This window comes from Suillus subalutaceus (assembly GCF_016647625.1).
Source record: "Suillus subalutaceus strain FC151 chromosome Unknown DFJ58scaffold_117, whole genome shotgun sequence".
NCBI classification, from domain to species: Eukaryota; Fungi; Basidiomycota; class Agaricomycetes; order Boletales; family Suillaceae; genus Suillus; species Suillus subalutaceus.
In genome coordinates this window covers 142,572-161,823 of record NW_024540366.1, presented here as the reverse complement: position 1 = coordinate 161,823, position 19,252 = coordinate 142,572, and the positions used below count along the sequence as shown (strand labels likewise).

At 47.8% G+C, this 19,252-nt stretch overlaps 8 protein-coding genes across 8 annotated transcripts; 4 read left to right on the top strand and 4 right to left on the bottom strand.

The window, feature by feature from the left end:
- Positions 1-430: 430 nt before the first annotated feature.
- Positions 431-2,383, bottom strand: DFJ58DRAFT_732089 (uncharacterized protein; the record flags this gene model as incomplete). Its single annotated transcript, XM_041386137.1, has 4 exons — positions 431-1,267; positions 1,306-1,535; positions 1,586-2,137; positions 2,188-2,383. The coding sequence occupies 4 exons, from the start codon at positions 2,381-2,383 to the stop codon at positions 431-433; spliced, it is 1,815 nt and encodes a 604-aa protein (XP_041239902.1).
- An 84-nt stretch (positions 2,384-2,467) lies between these two features.
- Positions 2,468-3,763, bottom strand: DFJ58DRAFT_732088 (uncharacterized protein; the record flags this gene model as incomplete). Its single annotated transcript, XM_041386136.1, has 6 exons — positions 2,468-2,770; positions 2,826-3,167; positions 3,231-3,338; positions 3,388-3,492; positions 3,543-3,621; positions 3,672-3,763. The coding sequence occupies 6 exons, from the start codon at positions 3,761-3,763 to the stop codon at positions 2,468-2,470; spliced, it is 1,029 nt and encodes a 342-aa protein (XP_041239901.1).
- A 463-nt stretch (positions 3,764-4,226) lies between these two features.
- On the top strand, positions 4,227-5,039 carry DFJ58DRAFT_732087 (uncharacterized protein; the record flags this gene model as incomplete). Its single annotated transcript, XM_041386135.1, has 3 exons — positions 4,227-4,712; positions 4,763-4,855; positions 4,902-5,039. The coding sequence occupies 3 exons, from the start codon at positions 4,227-4,229 to the stop codon at positions 5,037-5,039; spliced, it is 717 nt and encodes a 238-aa protein (XP_041239900.1).
- A 1,829-nt stretch (positions 5,040-6,868) lies between these two features.
- On the bottom strand, positions 6,869-9,863 carry DFJ58DRAFT_732086 (uncharacterized protein; the record flags this gene model as incomplete). Its single annotated transcript, XM_041386134.1, has 10 exons — positions 6,869-6,976; positions 7,014-7,029; positions 7,655-7,815; positions 7,870-7,966; positions 8,015-8,304; positions 8,403-8,612; positions 8,660-8,887; positions 9,198-9,338; positions 9,393-9,509; positions 9,564-9,863. 10 exons carry the CDS (start codon positions 9,861-9,863, stop codon positions 6,869-6,871), a joined length of 1,668 nt encoding a protein of 555 aa, XP_041239899.1.
- A 1,229-nt stretch (positions 9,864-11,092) lies between these two features.
- Positions 11,093-12,091, top strand: DFJ58DRAFT_732085 (uncharacterized protein; the record flags this gene model as incomplete). The annotated part of the gene is made up of 6 exons (XM_041386133.1): positions 11,093-11,146; positions 11,205-11,309; positions 11,366-11,455; positions 11,505-11,573; positions 11,624-11,758; positions 11,822-12,091. The coding sequence occupies 6 exons, from the start codon at positions 11,093-11,095 to the stop codon at positions 12,089-12,091; spliced, it is 723 nt and encodes a 240-aa protein (XP_041239898.1).
- A 1,494-nt stretch (positions 12,092-13,585) lies between these two features.
- Positions 13,586-14,462, bottom strand: DFJ58DRAFT_855357 (uncharacterized protein; the record flags this gene model as incomplete). Its single annotated transcript, XM_041393896.1, has 3 exons — positions 13,586-13,892; positions 13,958-14,339; positions 14,402-14,462. The coding sequence occupies 3 exons, from the start codon at positions 14,460-14,462 to the stop codon at positions 13,586-13,588; spliced, it is 750 nt and encodes a 249-aa protein (XP_041239897.1).
- A 1,058-nt stretch (positions 14,463-15,520) lies between these two features.
- Positions 15,521-16,278, top strand: DFJ58DRAFT_844715 (uncharacterized protein; the record flags this gene model as incomplete). Its single annotated transcript, XM_041393101.1, has 2 exons — positions 15,521-15,852; positions 15,891-16,278. The coding sequence occupies 2 exons, from the start codon at positions 15,521-15,523 to the stop codon at positions 16,276-16,278; spliced, it is 720 nt and encodes a 239-aa protein (XP_041239896.1).
- A 2,262-nt stretch (positions 16,279-18,540) lies between these two features.
- On the top strand, positions 18,541-19,179 carry DFJ58DRAFT_665971 (uncharacterized protein; the record flags this gene model as incomplete). The annotated part of the gene is made up of 2 exons (XM_041382535.1): positions 18,541-18,641; positions 18,705-19,179. The coding sequence occupies 2 exons, from the start codon at positions 18,541-18,543 to the stop codon at positions 19,177-19,179; spliced, it is 576 nt and encodes a 191-aa protein (XP_041239895.1).
- Positions 19,180-19,252: the final 73 nt, after the last annotated feature.

Below are 19,252 nucleotides of genomic sequence, written 5' to 3'. Positions count from 1 at the left end.
CTCGATTCAATGGTCATCCGACTGCACGTAGAGTTAGACATGGGCAATCATAGAAGGGCGAAGCGCTCACCAATACTAGTCCGGAAGTCTTGGGTTGACTGCAAAGAGAGGTACGACCTGCACGTGGGTAAAGTTAGTTTGTGCAAGAGTTAGTCGACACTGAAAAAGAATGACACTGGTGATGTTAGTACGGCTGTCCGCGATCAATACAAAATTAATGCTATAGTCGCCCTGCCATTCAATGAGGAGTTAAAGATACAAAAATGCGTAAGGATAAAAAAACGTAGTGAGACACTTGTAAGTCAGCATAGCTAGTAAGAGACAACAACCAAAAGGCAAACTAGTGATACTCAGAGGGTATTGGATGCATGAAAACATCCGATGATAAAATAAATAGAGTGAATAGAAAGGCTAAGCAATTGCATTGATTTTACCTTTTCATTTTGCCGCTACCCCGTCTTCCAGATGTGACACGACCACGGACTGGCACACCAAAGCCTGCTTCACTGGCGCCTAGTCCCCTCGAACGCTTGGTGGCTCTCCGAAGGAGTTGGGCTTCACTTTGGGCAGCCTTTCTCTTGCTCTCAATACACCCTTTGGAATCATCTTCATCCACCAGTAGGGGCATGCGATTGCCCGTTTCGAGATAGCGCTGATAACGAACCCGAGCATATTCAAGTTCCTGGTCTTGGGGGTATTGATCTTCAGCAGCGTCGATGCCGTCGCGGATGCGGCGTAGTATCGAAAGCACTCGTTCGTGCGTAGTCGGCGGGGCGTGGTCGCGGCGCACAAAGCCATCGGGACACAGCTTCTTAGAACCCAAGAAGAGACTGCGCAACTCGAGCATCCCGTCTCGTACGATTTCATGACGAATAAAATATGGTGTCATGAGGTTGGTGAAGTCGACGTCAGTCATACTATTCCTCTGCTGGACAATGTCTAACAGTGAAAGCGAGTGCACTCCAGGACGGACCCACGGATAGTACACGGGGCTGACACTTTGGTTGGCAAGGGGGGAAGCAGGACGGTCGACATCAAAGACCTTCCCATACATTTTGACCTCAGCTAAGTGATTGATGAACGAAGGCGTAATGGATTTGTTCGCAGAAAAACGTTCGAGTTCCCCGTCCCAGTCACGACACATGTTGAAGGGACCTGCGCAATTGCAAGTAATGAGGTAGGCCAACCAAAAATAAGATTCAAGGTCGTGATAGAACTCGAGTTCTGAATTCAGCATGGAGGCGTTGGACTCAAAGGGAAGTGTCCCCTTTCCGTCATATCAGTATTGGATGTTGCGTGATACACAAGAAAGTGACTTATGGTGCGTGGCGGGGACGCCCCAAGTTCCAAACAGTCTATGGCAGACCCCCAATCAGATGCCATCCCGTTTCTCATGGGGGTCCACTCTTTTTCTGCCCCTTCAGGACGCGGAGGGACAGTGGACTCGGCGGAGATCGCTTCTACCAGGAACATCGTATTACCATCGCTGACATCGCAATGCAACACATCGCAACATTTATAAGCGTTACGATGACCTAAAATAAACGTTAGAGATAGAAATATGTAGAAAAATATTCAATCTCACTGGTCACGGTGCCTATGATGCTGTGGAACATTTCGCGTGCAGTTCCGAACCACAAGATGTTGACTCCGCAGGTAGTAAAAGATGTGCGGGATCGATGTCTTTCCTCTAGTTGTGATTTTTCTTGTGAGTCGTTGAGAACATTAGCCAGGTCCTGCGATGTCATCATAGCAGCACATATGGAAGTGACCGACTGCAGCACTAGAGATTTGGAGAACAGGCCAATGGAGGGACGCATGTGGTCTTGCATGATAGTTATTCCTGGAAGGGACTTGATATTGTCCCAACAACGGCTGCCAATGTGGCAGTAGACTCCATCCAGCCTCTGGGCACACTCTCTATCCAAACAATCACCAGGATCTTCCTTTCCGATGAAAACCCACTCGTCATTGAGCGAGCAGACAACAAGAGAGTCCCGCAAAGGATCTTGGAGTTTCGTGTGTATTATGTGATCGCTCACTGTTGCTGTTGGATCCCAGCAGTCCTTGATTACAAGAGGTTTTTGATCGAGGGCACTCTCGACGGCAAAGACGCGCGTGCCTTTGCCATGTAGGCCTAACTGCTCATCAAGGGAATACAATATTCGGTGATGCAATAAGACATACCTATCGATCGGTGAAGGTGGCCAACTAGATGGAACTCCGAGTCATCGCATGCCGCTCCGTTTTCCTCTTCATTCTGCCAATACTGCTTATCATCCCAAACCTGGACCGCGGCGGGGAGGAACCAGAAAATATGAATGTCGTATCCCAACCACGAAAGTTCTGCCTCCGTAAAGTAGTTCATGACCTTGGAAAACATTTTGGGATCTGAACTTATGTCAAGCGCTTTGGAGTGAAGGCTTCCGCCGCGCGTGAACACAGACATACAAAGGTTCGTTCCGCATCAGCTGAGACAAGGGAACCATTGACGATGAGGCTGGTGGTGGAACACAAAAGTAGCCTTATCTCCGAGCTGTAGGATGGCACTCATCAAGAGATCGGGGCTGTCTTTCCACTTCACTTCGATGACCGAAATGAGATTGCACCACTTGGCCTCCGAATTGGAAGCAGTCAAGATGATGTCAGGGCTGCGGCTAACTTCCAGTAGAGTCCTGCTGTGTGCCGTCCACAAGCGCAATCCAACATCCACGGGAATGGCGGCACCCTTCTTGAAATGGTTTTTATGCCTGCGACTCAGAATTGTGACCTGAAAATCAACGGTAAGGTTTCGGTGAGTAGCAGCGCCTGCATCACTTACATACCTCATTGAAGAAGTTGCTAAGAAGCCTCTCATAAGTCTTATCGACTGGGGTGCCGACCAGCTCCAACCAATTGCTATGCTGTAATGGCAGGGGAGCTTTCGAAATTGCTGTCCATTCATATGCTCCTTTGTTCTCCACGAGTGCACCACCCGGTCTGGTCCAGCGATGAATCATTGTGTCGCGTTGTGCAGGGGAAATAAATACGTCGGCAATATCAATAAGACAATTATCGCACCAAGGAAGGTCGCGGACCAAGAGAGAACCAATCTCAGCTTTCAGAGCACTATCAATATTTCTGTGCTTCATATGGTGATTCATGTCTACTCCCCAGTGTGACCGTATCTGCAATTGATGGATTTTTCAGCGCAGAAGTGAATTTATCCGCGTGAATGGGCTAGAACTTACTCTTTGGCGAAAGTTATGGCGAGGGATGATGGGAGACGGTGATGGGGAGCTTGGTTGTCCTTGTGCAATGTCATACCCGCTACTGGCTGTGGCTGTGGCTGTGACATCCTGCAACTTCCCATCAGCAAGTTGTTTTGGTCAAGCTTTGGAAACTCACCAATGCCATTTCCCCAGGGTAATCTGAGCAAGGAGAAAGCGAAGCAGGTTCCAACGTTTCAACAGGCGATGCAACGTAAGCAATTTTTGCCCACGGTAATGTGGACTTGATTGATAACAAGAATAGAACGATGGTGTGAGAATCCCAGCTCTCACAATGGATGGACCAGACGAATATATACAAATTGTTATCATGATCGTTAACTTTGAACCAAAGTTTGGTGCGTCTTCTAGACTAGAACAGCGCTTGAGCATACCCACCGTGATCATTAATCTGCAGATTACCCCGAGAAATGCCAACCTAGTATGTGTGAAGCCGTGAACCAAGTGGAAGAGTGGCATTTCCATCCCTTAATGCACGGCTTTGCTGCATCCATAGTTTACCCGCATCACCGCTGCGCAGTGCTCCCCAATGCGGCCTTCCTGCTCTCTGCAACCACGGACAGACTGTCTCCTCAAGTACAAGACACAATCAAATTCAGCGGAATCTGCAACCACAGACGGACTGTCTCCTCAAGTACAAGACATAATCAAATTTAGCAGAAAGAAGTCTTTTGTATGACATCATTACATATTGCCGCGCGCCAAGGTATGTGAACCCGAAATGCAACACATGTACAATACCTATTGTCCAAAATTGCCAGTTATTATTGTTTCTCAGGCGCCGCATACATATAATTGCTTGTTTATCTCCAAAATGTATAGTATGTACTTCATTCAATTCCATGACAACTTTTCTATCGCTCACCGTACGGTATTGTTTCTACCCAATATAGTAGTCCACCTAGCTCAAGATCATAAATGATTCTCTTACATTTCAGCATTGTCCTGCCCCACACCATGCGCAACACTTCAAATGCTATTTCTCCCTTCTATGACCAGGAGCCTAGTGCTCTGCCGCCATTTCCCCCAATGCTCATGGACCAACTCGAACTGTTTGCCAACGTCCACCATCCAACTACGCTTATTGCTGATGAGATCCTGGCTCCCAAAGCAAGTTCCATTGTTGCTACTGTAAGGACGTCGCCCGCATTCGCCCCTGAAATGAAGCTTGCAAAGTGTTCGTGCAAGCGTGGTCACCGTCACTCCTCTCCGTACCCAAAGAGGGTCGCTCGAACTCGCTCCCGTTTCGTGACACATACATCCTCAGATTCACCGGGTTCTTCGAATTCTTCTTCAAATGGCGACTCCTCGACTTCAGCTGTGCCATTATCAGAACACTCAAAGATACCTAAGCCCCCTGGTGAACCTGGGCGCCCGGGGCATGGGGGATACACGCTCCATGAGGCATTGAATTGGAGCCCGGTAACATATACAAAGTTCAAGGTGTGCAATGTATTCACTTTACATTACAAAGCAACTCACTAATCTCTAAGAAATACATGCATGGCCTAATTGATATCCATCTTGAGACGACAAAGTCCTCTTCTGCGCAAAGTCCCGTACTCTTGAAGATCGTGCGACTCAAGGTAAATTGCCTAGATTGTGGTTGTTCATGATCTCACGGCGTAACAGGCTGCCAACGAGTTCCCAGAGCTTGAAAAATATACAAACCTATGGCCAGTGAATGACATGATCATGTCACACCTGAAGTACACCTCAGGTCGTGCCAGGCAGAAACTGGTGGAGATGGCTGCGGGTAAGATCATCTAGGGTAAAGTCTGCAATCTATGTTACTGGGATGATTGCGGCTGATACCTCTGCAGGAAGACTAATCTACGGCATACCTTGTGCATTGACTAATGTCATACTACTCACTGTTATTTGGAGGAACGACGCACTCTGAGTGCTCGATGATGCAGTTATGCCAAAGACACCTAAGACCCCATCCGTTGTTGCAGGGCTCAATGAACGCGCTATGGCGCTTGTTCAGACAGCGAGATGGCAGCAGGACTCATCCAAACAACGTCCGTAAACATTGTAAACAATGTTGATACCTGGGGTCGCGTCGTCGCAGATAGAATAAGAAGGTTTCAAATTGTTGATCAAGCCGCACGCTAAATGTTGTTTTGCAATTATAGTAATGACGTCGCCCACTCATCAACTGTGAGTACTACGATTGTGCACATGTGTTGGCTTCATGCTTGGGCTCGCTCACCCACATGCCGTATGTACCGACGCATTTTAGCTGAACCTTGAGCAGCCCTGCATGCCAAGTGAATGCTTACCCAGACTAAGTCACGATCTGCCTTTCTTCATAATCAACCCCCGTACCAGTTGCATCGGTGAGTGCCCCGCCACGTCTACGATTTCCCATTTCTAGCTCTATGCAGAAGTCGGATGACCATTGAATCGAATCTTTACCCCACTTCCCTGCGTCGACCTACTCATGATCTTGAACCAACATTCTCTAGCAGTCCGTGTGCTTGTTCCTTCGGTACGAAGTAAGTTGATTGCTCGTTCAGCTGTTCTTCCTCACTGTAATCGGGCGATCTCCATGCAACCAACGCTTGACACTGCCTCATCTCCTGAAGGAGCTACCATCGTCCCCGGGGTTGAACTGTGTCAAAACTAGCTTGCAGTGACTTCGATTTCAGGAGGCTTGTTCAGCGTAATCAAGCAAGTTTTACTTGTGTGAGTTTGAACGTTCGGGCGATCATCTCAAGATACTCTGCGAATTTACCACCCTGCCGTCACTAACACGTTCATTATCTGTGACTGCGACTGGGGGCGCTACTCCTCCGGATCCGGCTCTCCCTGCTGAATTTACGGTCCCACTGCTTTATTCTCCCAGCATTACGTTGTATTTGCGTCGTTCAGCAGAAGCACCACGGCATCTTCCTGCTTATGCTTGCTTTCGTTGTATTCACAGTGGACTCGTAATCAAGGTCTATTAAAATTTGTACGTTAGTGGTTCTTTCTGACATCGCTTTTTTGGCGTAAGGAAGCCTTTCAATTTTCTTCCCTGTGAAAAGGTAGCAGCTCATGTCGTCACTGTGTGTAGTCGCCAGGGCAGGTGCTTTAGGACGTCTTATTCCCTCCATCAGATTTCATTTACCAAATATCTTCGAGATCTCTCATGAGATTGAGTCGTCAACTTTCAGCATGGACAGCTTCCCTCTGGTCCTCATCGTGAGTTTGTTCACTAATATCGCATATTTCTGTTGCATTGACGCTCCGTGTACCGGTGAGAAAAGAGCGGGGATTGCAGTCTGTCAATTTGGCATTTTGCTTTGAATTTCCTCCATTCACGAGTTGCAGCCTTGTTCCATGGAAGTGTACAATTTCCTTGGAGTAAATTAGATTAATGGGCACCAACAGCCTGGGAGTCAAAACCCTCACGACCATATGTAAGTTACTATAAGTTACTAGCTTGAGTGAAAGAACATGGGCTCGGCGACTCTGCCCTAAATGCGGCCAGTGATGGAATAGACTTGGTCGGGGATACACTAGTAGATATCGATCGGCGTCTGTTTGAACCATTTCTCTATTGAGTGTGCAATACCTACTAGTATACCTATCAGACATGAATGAGGGGGAAATTAATCTTTCAACTGGTCGCTATCGCTATTGTCATCTTCCTCCTCATTTTCATTACTCTCCTCTGACGCAGACCCCTCATCATCTGGAAGTTCGTCTTCAAAATCAAGCTGTCGCTCTTGTCAGCACAAGAGCTACATAACGTACTGAATCATAAACAACTCTGATTGACTCTTATCAAGCTACAGCTCGGACACGTCGCGATATCCTCGCGATCGGAAAGCTGCTTGCGAGAGATCTCAAAGCGATCGCCGCAGGGACAGGGAAGACGCCTTTTAACTCATCAACGTTGAGCTAGCTAGTGCTATGCTCTGAAGTCGCTGAGTGAAAGGATGGATGATGCAACACTACAGAGTTGTGTATGTTGAGCTCTGTCTTACTAAGCTATGGAGATCTCCGAAAGCTCAAGTCTGGACTTGTGTACAAGTTGTGCGTGCCGCAAGGTTCTGATCCGATCCGTTGCCCTACTACAAGCAATTTACTAGGTATTGCGCACATTTTACGCTACCACTAACTTCATCCATTTAAACGTTTCGTTCGCCATTTCCAACCTCTCAACCTCACACTCAGTAAGACCAGCAAGCCATTTGTTGTCGTAGAGGATCTCAGGTAATCCTATGGACGGTTTTCGTGTTGTCCTCGAATTACCGGGCGTGCATATTCTTTTCAGTGGTTTTGAGCCCTGAGGTGCGAAAATATCATCGTCCAACAACCGTTGGTGATCCACGATATTGAGCTCTCATTCTATCCCACGACGCCATCCCATGTTCTTGACGCGGAGCACGCACTCGAACTCGTTCTCCACGTCACTCTCTTCTGAGCTCATTCCATGGTCTCCCAGAATCTTGACTAGTCTTTGAAGCCACTGCCAGGCCGCGAGGTCCTCGTGCTTTTGGTCGCTCTTCAGCTCGACGAGATATTTGAGAACTTTCGTTCTTCGGACATATTTCTACGGAAGTGTTGGTTATCCTAGACTCGAGTGGGTTTGAAACTGTGGGCTCACATTTCGCCTACGTGTTGATTGACGAACCGCCTTGAGAGTCTCGTCTTTCTTTGTGTTTAACCTAACCTCCACCTCCGCCGCAGTCTCCAATGCTCCCCTGACTGTGACCTTCGGCTGTGCTGCTTTCCACACAGTCCGCAGTCACTTGTAGCATTCCTTCAAGATCGCTTTGTAGTACATATCCAACCTCTGGAATGGCCACCCCTCTTGCGCACACCTCTTCTGCAATTCCTTGAGCAGGAGATCAATAATTTTAGCGTTCCAGGGGGTTCTCGATCCGTTTGCAAGATCAAATACAAGGTTTTGCGGGTCGGGGCCCTGTCCATCTTCGTGTTGGTATGAGTACACGTCTTCATGACTAGCTGGCTGGTGGACTATAAAATCACTGTCTTGAGAGATTTTGAAATTGTCCTTGAAGACACGCCGGACTTCACCCTGTTTCTTGCTCAGTTAGACATCTCCAATGTAGAGTTTTTGCTTACAAGAAGAAAGTCTCATTTGTAGCTCGGTTCTGCAGCCCTTTCCATCTGAACTTCTTGATCCTCTAACTTTTTCCTTCGGGGACTACACTTCGTGGTCACTGGGAATTCTTTATCGATGAATATTTGTCTCAATGCCGCTTCTACGCATTTGGAGACTGAACTCTCTATCATGGACATGGGGGAGGCATCGCCCGGTTTTGATTGCGGTATCTCTCGCTCGATGGTGGGTGTGTCTTCTGCACATCCTTCAGAATCATCCTGCTATATGTTGTATGTTAATAACAGTTCCAGCCGCGTCTGTTACTTACATCCGCTACCAGTGACACTAGGCGTGTCCTGTGTGATGTTCCGCGTGTCTTCTTGATCTGTTTGATTGCATTGAGGCATGGTGTTCCGTCCAGGGGCTTTTGCGGCGTCTTGGGTTGCTGAGCGCTGCTAGGGGCGGGATCTGCATTCATTTCCGTGTCCTCTTGCTGTTGCCTACCACGTCTTGCAAATCGTCTCTCCATATGGGCGAGCTCGCTCTCTCTTTCTGCCTAAAGTGTCTTTTCAGCATTTATGCTCACGAGCCTGAGGTGATCAGATTCTTGCCTTGGATTTTCTCAATTCTAACTGTAGCCTTTGTTCCATCTCAGCGGCCATGGATTTCTCGCGTTCTTCAAACTAGTTTGACGTTATCAGCGATTCTCTGTGGTAGTCATTCTCCCTTCGTCACCTCTTTGTTTTTTCTTGCGATCAGTTCTGCTTCACGCCGTGCCAACTCTAAGGTGACACTGTTACTGACTTCTGCTTCCCGCTGCTTGAGCTGCTGCGCATAACTCTGGCGAAGATCCTTATGCAGGCCACCTCGAGTTCCTTATGAATGTTGGCCAGTTGCGTATCTCGCTCTGTTAGGGCCACTTTCCATTGTTGAATCATGTTGTTGACATCATGGATGTGGCGTGCACGGTCTTCTTCAGCGAGACGTCGTTGTTCCTGAGCCTCATCCTGCAACTGTCACTGATCAGCCAGCAATACGTCCATTGAGCCTCTAGTACGTACTTTTTTGTTCGCACGCAATTTACGCTTCATTTCATTTACTCGTTCTTCTTGTTGGTATACTGTTTTACGCAGTATCTTTGAAAAGTCCACTTCTTGGTACCGACGCTTCCCGAATGGCTGTATGAACCACATGAGCATGTCAACAAACTTGGTTCATACAACCAAATGTACCACTTGCTCATGCTGCGCATCCCACATTTCCCTCTTGTCGACTCGCATCGCGCTGATCGAAGGAAGTTGAATGAGACTGCCGTCCGGTACAAGTTGAATGAAATTGCCGTCTGGTACGTGGTCAGAATGTTCTGTGTCATCGATTCGCATTGTGGCACTGGTTGAGGGTTGAGTGAGATCCGAGTCAGCATCCACAAAGTCCTTGGTATCGCTCATAGTGCTGTCTGTCTCTTCTTGATCAAACAAATCTGCGTCATGGGCGGTTTGTATGTCTTCTGGCTCTGTGTGTCGGTGTGCCATCCTCGTGCTTAAGCCTCCTGACGACTCACGAGGCGATTGGAGACCGAGAGTCACTTCAAGTTGTGGCAGCAACTGGAGACCGAACTCGAAGGTGGTCCGTAGTGGCAGGTGGTGAGGGTTCCAGGTAGGTTTAATCGTCGAATATCGGACTCCTGATTATCTTAAATTACGCAGGTACATTATTGTCCTTCTATGAACAACACACGAAGGTTGGACTGTACAATTATTTCCCCTACCTACCCGGCCAAATAAATAGGTAGGTAGATCCATCCGGCTTGCTTAAGTGCTCATCTCGTACTACAGTTATCATCTCTTCACCTGGAAACCACACAAGAAGAGCGTTCGACAATTGTTTCACAATAGGGATGGTGAATGGCAAACTGTGACAGGCAGTGAGTACTAAGTGAGTCACCAACTTGTGGATGAAATTCGCAGGTCCTAGTAGTATTGTTGCCCATAAAGATGTCTCTATAAAGATACAATGTTATGATAGACAAGCGGGAGCAAGCCCCCCCGAAAAGGGCTATGTCCAACATAGGGTCTTTGACCCCAGAGGACAATAAATTCAAATTAAAAAAAAAAAAAAAAGATACAATGCGCTGTACTATTGTTGTCTCTATCAAGATACAACTTTGTGCTTTACGCTTTACGGTACCATTAGGCTTTACTGGATATTGTCTCTATCAAGATACAACTTTGCACTTTACGGTACCATTAGGCTTTACTGGATACTTAAGCTTATGGATGATCTGTCTTGGCGCGATCAAAACGAGCGCCCAGGAATTGCTTCCGTGAATTGGAAACGGTGTTCAAGAAACCACCACCTGTGATGATTACTACTCGTGACCGTTGGTTTGTCTTCCATTTGTCTTCCATTGTTCCGTCGTCAACGTTTCAACCTCCAAGTCATCCTGGTTCATATCCGAGAATTCATTTTCTCTGATTCATCAGGCAAGCTTTAGTCGTCCCGTCTCCGGGATGGGTCAAACGATTGTCTTTATTATTAATGCCTCGCTGATGAAAACAATTACTCAGAGCGAGTTAAAGCGAATGCTCTTGCGGTTCGTTGAGTTCAAACGTTCAATCCTTTCTACGTGATGGGAAACTCAATAAGCATTGTCTCTGGTCGACAACATGTCTGCCCAGATATTCATCACGTATGTCTATTTCTTCTCATTCATTCGTCATCACTCAACGATTTCTTGGTTCAGTCCTGTGACTTTCCGTCAATGACCCATCCCTCTGCCTCCACTGGCAGTGTGAAATTTCCGTTTACCTCGATGGTGAGGCTCTTCACACGGAAACGGAAACCAACCTCTTGGCTTAACTTCTGTTCCGCAGGATATTAACCCCTCAGCTCGCTTTCAAGAGGGTATCGCCATCCAAGACAGCAAGGCACTCACATCATGCGTTCTGCCGCCTGAACGCAATGAGCAACCTGTCAAGGTAACTGCGTGTACTTAATATGACTGACGCGTATGCTGATCTCAATCCCAATCAAGCGCAAGATGGAATTTGCTGACCCTGCAACCCCTTGGAAGCAACGAATACTGGAATCATTTTCCACAGATGGCGTACGTCTTGTCGCTACGGTAGATGCTTAATTCGTGTGTTGGTTTGTCGGCGCTAACGAAGTTGTAGCCCATGAAAATGATGCATCACAACACGGATATTACTAGCCCTGCTGCAAAGTGCTTGTATAGGGAGGCGGTAAGCAAAATCAAATACACCTTGACTGTCTCCACTGATCCGGGGGATAGTCGGGCATTTTCTTGAAGTGTAAAGCGGACGCTCAAATAGATCCCTTTACGATCAAACACATAAAAGTTGATGAGCCGCCGCCTAATGCCAGAACTTTCATTTGGTCGCTACCCGTGGAAACTCTCAGTGCTATCGTCAGTCTACTGAGAGTGGAAGATCTACACACTCTTACCCAAGTTTCTTCTTGACTGAGGGAGATAGCTGGCCCTATCTTCTTTGCTAACAGGAACTTTTCAACTTCCCCGGAAGACACGTGTTACCTGCATGTCGACTCGCCCAATTTTGACGTTTTGACGACTTGGAGACGAATGGATACTTTTCGTCCACCACGTATGGTGTTGAGCTGGATTGATGTTGATGTACAACCTGCACAACTTTCCGCGTTTTTGGACTTCCTGCAATCCGTCCCCCGAAATCCATACGATTCATCATGCTCTTCTGGAGTTTCGACATTCTCTCGTCCCTAATTTTCCCTCAGATAATCAATTTTTTGGAGAACATTCGTGCTTCAAGCTGTGAAGAGCTCACGTGCATGGGATTATGCCGTGACAAAGGCTCATCATCCATCGGTGGGCTCACTAAAATCGAGGCTGCACCCAGCTTCAAACGGCCTGAAATGCTTCGACGCATCATCGCGGGTGTTCTTTTCTCCTCAGCTCCTTCCTTTCACGATGCAGACAATCCATTCATCCTCGTTGGAGAAGCTAGGATTACGTCGCGTGGGTCTCAGTCCTGCGCAATGGGACAAACTCCTGCGGTATTTATCCATGCCAATGCTCATCAAATTACAGGTTGATGCTGATTGTGCACCGGGCACGCTGATACAGTTTTCTGGCCCGCCATCCTGACGTGAAAAGTCTACGTATTACTCCAGGACCTGCTGTGTCCTGGAGGACCCCTCGCCGGGCCACCACTCCTATGATCCTTTCTATGTCTGTGTTAGACAGACCTTTGCCTCACATTCTTTCCATCCTTCGCCAGCATCGTAAACCACCATCCCTCGAGTCCCTTAAGATTTTATTGCAATCTAACGACGCGTCGCCTGATTACATGACTGCAATTTTGCGATGTCTTGAGCATTGCGACAGTATCGGATATCTCGCACTTCACTTGCCTGCGCAGAGTCATCATCGGTCGAAAATGATGTGTCACCCAGACACTTACTGTGCGGTCCCGGTCAGACACTTGGAAATATTGTACTACTCACCCGAAGCCTCAGCCCAGTCAGGCACTGATTCGGCAGGAGACCCGCTGGTAATTATATTCATTTAATGTGACTTTTCATGCTCATCGTGGTTCCAGGCGTTGTCTGCACCTTGGATTGGGGCCTTTCCTAAAACCAAGCACGTCAGCATGCGAGGTGAATCGACCAGGACTGTCATGGATCTTGTCCACTCTATACGCAGTTTTGTGGCAAAGGATGTCCAAGTGTCTGTGCAACTGCAGGACATTCCTTGGTGAGGAACAAGAGCTGGCAGACTAGCGGAGCAGTGTTCAAACCCCTAATTGTTTATATGTTGGCTGCGACTGACTGACTAGCACTAGTAAATATTGTACTTGACGAAATATTGATTACTGTAATGCAGTGTGGATTTTTACATGGAACTCATAAGCGCGTCTTCAATGCAAATCACTCCTCAACAACAGAAGTATTTCCGACGGCTCAGTGCCCGAGTTATTTTCACACCTGTAGACACGGCGAGTTCTTAGCAAGACACGAGAGGAATCAAAAAAGTAGGTCATCATCGTTACTATCAACGGTCGACACAGTAAAAACGCGGTTAACGGGAAGCCGGGGAAATGCAAATCACTGTGGGTAGTAGAATCAATTAATTTAAGTGCCTTCATCACTGGTCGCGGAAATTTTCAGCAGGTCTGTCACTGAAGTGGCACTCAAGTCTTTTTTAGTGAGAATAAATCATTTGAAAATTCCATTCACTTTAGCGCTCAACACTTAAAGATCAGTAGCTTGGGCATTGACCATGGAAAAAGTAAATGACGAAGACACTTATTTTGAAGCTAAACAAATTGCTCATTGTAGCAAGAGTGGCGAGAAGCGAGGGTGTAGGAGGAGTCTTGCTCTCTGTACGGTGAAGTGTGACGATGTTTGGATGTGGGGAGAGGGATTGGTGGATTGTAATTTCCGTGAGCTGCGCTGTAAGAGCGGCAGAGTCGAGGAGGTGGAATTTCTCTGTGAAGACTTCAAACAGGCGAGCAGAGGCGGTGCTGTATGCGCCGTCGATACTGTGTTCCAATCCTGCGATATCGCTGTACTTGAGGACTATGAGGAAGCATTAGTTCAGCATGAAAGTGAGTGTAAGCGCAGAACCCACTTCCGCCCGTATTGCTCATCTTCTCCCTCGTTGCTACCCAATCCGAATCGTGACAACTGTACCTGATAAACATCGCAGGCACCCTTGACACAAACGCTCATCATGCGCATACGGAGACGCCATTCTGTTATCCAAACATCGAGGCGTTTAAGGGTGAGGCCAGTCTCCTCTCCTGCTACAGTATCCGATTGCGAGCCTGGAGCTGAGTTGAATGTGTTGCCCATCTGAGACTCTAGAACGGCAATGAGTCGGTAATATTCGGTAAGCAGCATCTGGAGGTGATGGCAAAGGCTTTGCTCGATCATGCCGACAGAAGGACGATCTTGTGTGCTGACGAACGCAGCTATGCGCGTGTAGAGATGGCCGAAGGGATGATATATTTCTGTAAGTATGATTAGCACAATAGGACATTCATTTAGGATTGCTCACAGAATCTTCGATGACCGTCAACAGGGCCCTTGAGAGAGGCAAGAGAAGGAATAGAAGAAGCGGTAGCAGCAGGCATTTCTAGTATCTGAACCGGCCATAAGCGCACAAAAGAAAAGAGCGCAAGAGTATGAAAGTACCTTTAGTAGAGACACTGAAAGTATCGCGACAATGAAGATAGAGAACGCAAGTCTGAGAGTTGAGCTTTCCAGTGAATCCAGCCGAAGAGCAAAGTGCCATTAAGTGAACTACTGGGCGGCGCAGGGTTCAGAGCAACTCTGGACGCCCTGGCCAAGGTTTGCTTGATGCGATGGTTACTGACCAGGGTTCAGAGCAACTCTGGATGCCCTGGCCAACCCCATGCACAAACCAAGTTCACAGACACTTGCCTTCAGAGGATCCGCCGAAACCCAAATGAAAAAAAACGGTTCAACAGGGCGCAGCGCACACCAAAGTTCGTCCAATACAGGAAATCTCCACTTGTATTGGTTTTGAGAAGTTACTAGGAAGCCTGTAGAACATCTCAAGTCAGCATGTCTTGAATACATATGTGAGACTCACTCGCACTCAACAACCAACCTCGTTCCGTTCGAATACGCCGTGGCCCATCCAGAGGAAAATTCGTATTGAACAGGTAGGCATGCGCTTAAGAAATCAGTAGAAAAGCCTAACTGACTGACTTCGAATATCGTTGCAACTCCGACGGCCATGAAGTATGGCTATGGCTAGTAGTAGATATATCGATAAGCTTTGATGATCAGGCAAGTTGTGCAAGTCTGAACACGAATGTTCTGAACATTGTTCTAACGCGCATCGCCGAGCGCTTGTCCGATGCTCCGGCTTCAATGTAGGAGGTTTAAATTGTTCGTCTACGTTATTGAAGTTCTTGTTCTTTAGTATCCCTTGTGCTTTGTATGGCTACTACGGCAGATCCACCATAGTTGTTCTTTTGCACTTAAAAGATCTTGATTCTTGAAGGAGCTCCGACCTCACAACTCCACGATTCATCATCTGCATCGGCCTTCCAGTGTCAATTCATCACGTGGTACATACTGTAATACTGTCTCCCATTCCCTGCTAGCCGATTCTGATATAGAACTCCAAGATTTTCAATATTCAGTGCAACGCAGTCTCTTCATGCCCGCAGCGCGCCCAGTTTTCAAACAATGTACCTGTGAGGAATGCATCGAAAAAGGTGGTCGCGATGAGAATGGCGAACCTAAAGGACTGCCTGTGGCAGAATGTCTCATTGCAGCTCATATTCAGCGCGTTCGAGCAGACCGCTCTGGGCGCAATAACGCTGGCGCAGATTTAGTAGCCTCTCGGCTCTCCGCCCTCGGGGACACATTGTCTGTCTGCACGGTGACCGACAACCTTGGTCACTTGACGCTGAGCGAGGACATTCCGGACATTCCCACTCCTGTAGAGTTCCCGGTACATCCAGAACTGCGCATTCCCGCTCCACCAGTGTCTGTCCATACCTTGACGGATGAACTTGAACGGCTAGCATTGTCGGATGCTTCTATTGCAAGTCATCGCAAGAGCGAATTGATATGACTGGACATCGTCGGGTCCTCCAAAGGCACAACAGCCAGCAAACCGTGAAAGCCTTGAGGCTGCTTGATAACATCGAGTCCCGTGTGCAACGGTGCTTTTTCTTGTTGTCTGCCGGTAGTTTTGATGCCATTGGTCGCGAGCTTCCTTTGCTCCGTAAGGCTGCGGACAATGTCAGTCAAAAGGCAGACATGGTGAGATCGCGGAAGGACACAATCATATCGCAGATAGACAGCTTAGGAGCCCAGTTTGAGAGTCGCAAGCCCTTCACTACCGACTCATTGAACCCAGTCGAATTTGATGCCGGTATGGTTACCGTCATGACCATGCACCTATTTTGACCAATTTGCAGATCTTACCGAATCCCGAGTAAACCGCTCTGACGAAATTGCCCAAGTCGTTTTGTTCTTGTGTGTAGCATGCAAGGTCTTCATGGGCATCAGTAGGCGCAGCTGTGATTTCATCCTGGGAATCATGTCAATCGTGCTGTTCCTCGCATTTCGGAAGTCCGATGGCACCCTTAGCTTCTCGCATGAACATGTGTTGAAGCAAATTCCAATGACTGTCGATCGCACGCTCACCGACTTCCATCTCACGGGGAAAACTGTCACGTATGCAGTCTGCAGTTGTCATTATACTTATGCCCCGACTTACGCAGACGGCTCGGCTCTTCCTGTATATCCTCAACGGTGCACACATCGCCCTACCCCAGAGGCTGAATGTGGTGAGCCGTTACTTGAACCTGGCCCCAATGCAGTGCCACGCCCAAAGAAGACCTTTGTATACCACAATTTTAAAGACTACCTCGCTGGTCTTCTCTCCCGTGCAGATATCGAGGTCGCAATGGATCAAGCTTGTGACGATCTGCAAGATTCTACAAACTCTCCAAATCCGCCTTTGGTTCATGATGCATTTGAAGCCCAATTTCTCCGTCAATTTCGCGGTCCAGAGCCAGGTTCATTGTTTATCGATAGAGGGGAGGAAGGGCGTTATGTCTTCGCCCTTCATGTCGATTTCTTCAACCTGGAAGGCATGAATTTACGCGGTGCCAATACATCCTGCGGGATAATCTCGATGGCGTGCTTGAATTTACCTTCGGAAATCAGGTACAAGCCCAAGAACATGTATATTGCAGGCATCATCCCCAGTCCGAAGCAGCCATCCCTTGAAAAGCTTAATCACTACATCCGACCACTTGTCGATGACATGGTCGATGCATGGGAACATGGTATCAAATTTTCTAAGACTGCTCGTTATGCTACTGGCCGGCTTACTCGCAGTGCAATTGCACTTGCTGTTTGTGATCTTCCAGCCGCACGTCATCTCGCTTCCTTGGCTGGGATTGGTAGCCACTTTTACTGTAGCGCATGCAAGTGCTACCACAAGACTACATATGGTAGAGTGGATTTTGAGACTTGGGAGCCTCGTGATAAAGAAACACTTCGGGAGTTTGCTGAGCGGTGGAGGGATGCTGAGATGTCCTTTGAACGCGAAAGGCTATTCAAGTCTCATGGTGTGCGCTACTCAGAGATGTGGCGTTTGCCATACTGGGATCCCTCGCGTCAACTTGTTATCGACCCAATGCACTGCATTTTAGAAGGCTTAGCACAACATCACTCCCGCAACCTCCTTGGTTTGACCACAGAGACCCGCTCGTCGAAGTCAGTCCTTCCAGCGTTTTCATGCAATTTCGGCGCAGTGCCGGAGACGATGTCCACCAAGGAAAAGACACAGGTCTCCGCTATACACACCCTTCTCGTTTCCCAACTCCCTGCTATTTCCAATGATGACCTGGACGAAGAATTTTCTAAACTAAAGAATTTGTTGTCCCGCAAGAACACTGGATCTCTCAAGTTTGTTTGCACTGCCATGGGATGCACGCCTCAGGAAGCCGGTGGATTGTTAAAAATGGACTATGTCAAAGCTCTTGTTGAATGGGTAAGCTCTTTCATGTGTTCCGAAATCTGTTTAATTTCTTATTTTATTTTCAGCGCCGCGAAAAACCTTTTGTTGCTCCACGGGAGGAACATCGGTTTGGAACACTAGATGTTCTTCATCACATTCATGATGTCATCCGGGATATGTCCGTTCCGTCTTGGTTTGGGTCAGTTCCTAGTAATTTCGGGGAGGCATCCGCCGGGACCATCAAAGCTGACGAGTGGCGTTCTCTTATTACTGTCTACATTCCCATTGCCCTTGTGAGCTTGTGGGGAGCTGGCACCTCACATCTGTCCGACGACGTCACCATTCGGCTCAGAACCGCCCTCGATCATACTATGGAGCTTGTTTGCGCAGTGTATCTTGCGTGTGCTCGAACAATGACCGCAGAAAGGGCGCATGCGTATTGCTCCCACATCGCTGAGTATATAGGAAATTTGAAGAAGGTTTACCCCAACTTCACTCTGCGTCCAAATCACCACGCTGCCTTCCACATATACGACTACCTACTCTCATTTGGCCCAGCCCACTCATGGTGGTGCTTTCCTTTTGAACGTTTAATCGGAACGCTCCAGCGTCTTCCAGTAAATCATAAGTCAGGTGGGTGTTTTCCAAAACACTAGAGACGGCGAAGACTGATTTTTCAAGGCGAGTTGGAGACTACAATGTTAAATTCGTATATCAGGGCTACGAAGCTTCGCTGTTGGCTCAGTCGACCAGATTGTCCGCCAGTGATTCGAGAGTGTAAAGTTCTGTTCGACAGAATGTACGCTCCAAAGAGCGCCACGAAATCCGATGAAGAGCTTGCTGAAGATCCTTTCGATGACAGCGTACATGCACCTATATCCGCTACAGCCACTGCTGTGCCAGAAGACTTGTACGCACTCATTAAACGTCGGACGGCGGTATTACGTGCAAGACTCAGATTCGACGGAGTTATCTACAGTAGGGCCTCTACGCACGTTGGGAACAGTCAGGTTTTCTTTTATCCTCGGGGCGATTGGTTATCGTCTCCTATCCCCGGAAGTATTCGTCATATCTACGCTTCACCCGCAGGTGAACTGGTGCTTGCTGTACAGAGATATATCCCCCTGGGTCGTGACGACCACACTATCGACCCATTTGCTATGTATCCCGGGTTTCCGGCAAAATTATACTCGTCGAGCCTCAGTTGTCACCTCGAAAGCATCAAGGTCGCTTGGGTAGTGGGTCACTTCGCTCGATGGAAAGTTTCGAGTGACCAGGCAGTCATTCTATCTCTATGTCGGGTAAGTTACATACCTTTCGTATCTGCAGTTATCTGACGGTGAAATAGGGTTGAGCATAACCGATTTGCTTCTAACACCCCATCATTCTGCTCATGAAAATGTGAATGTC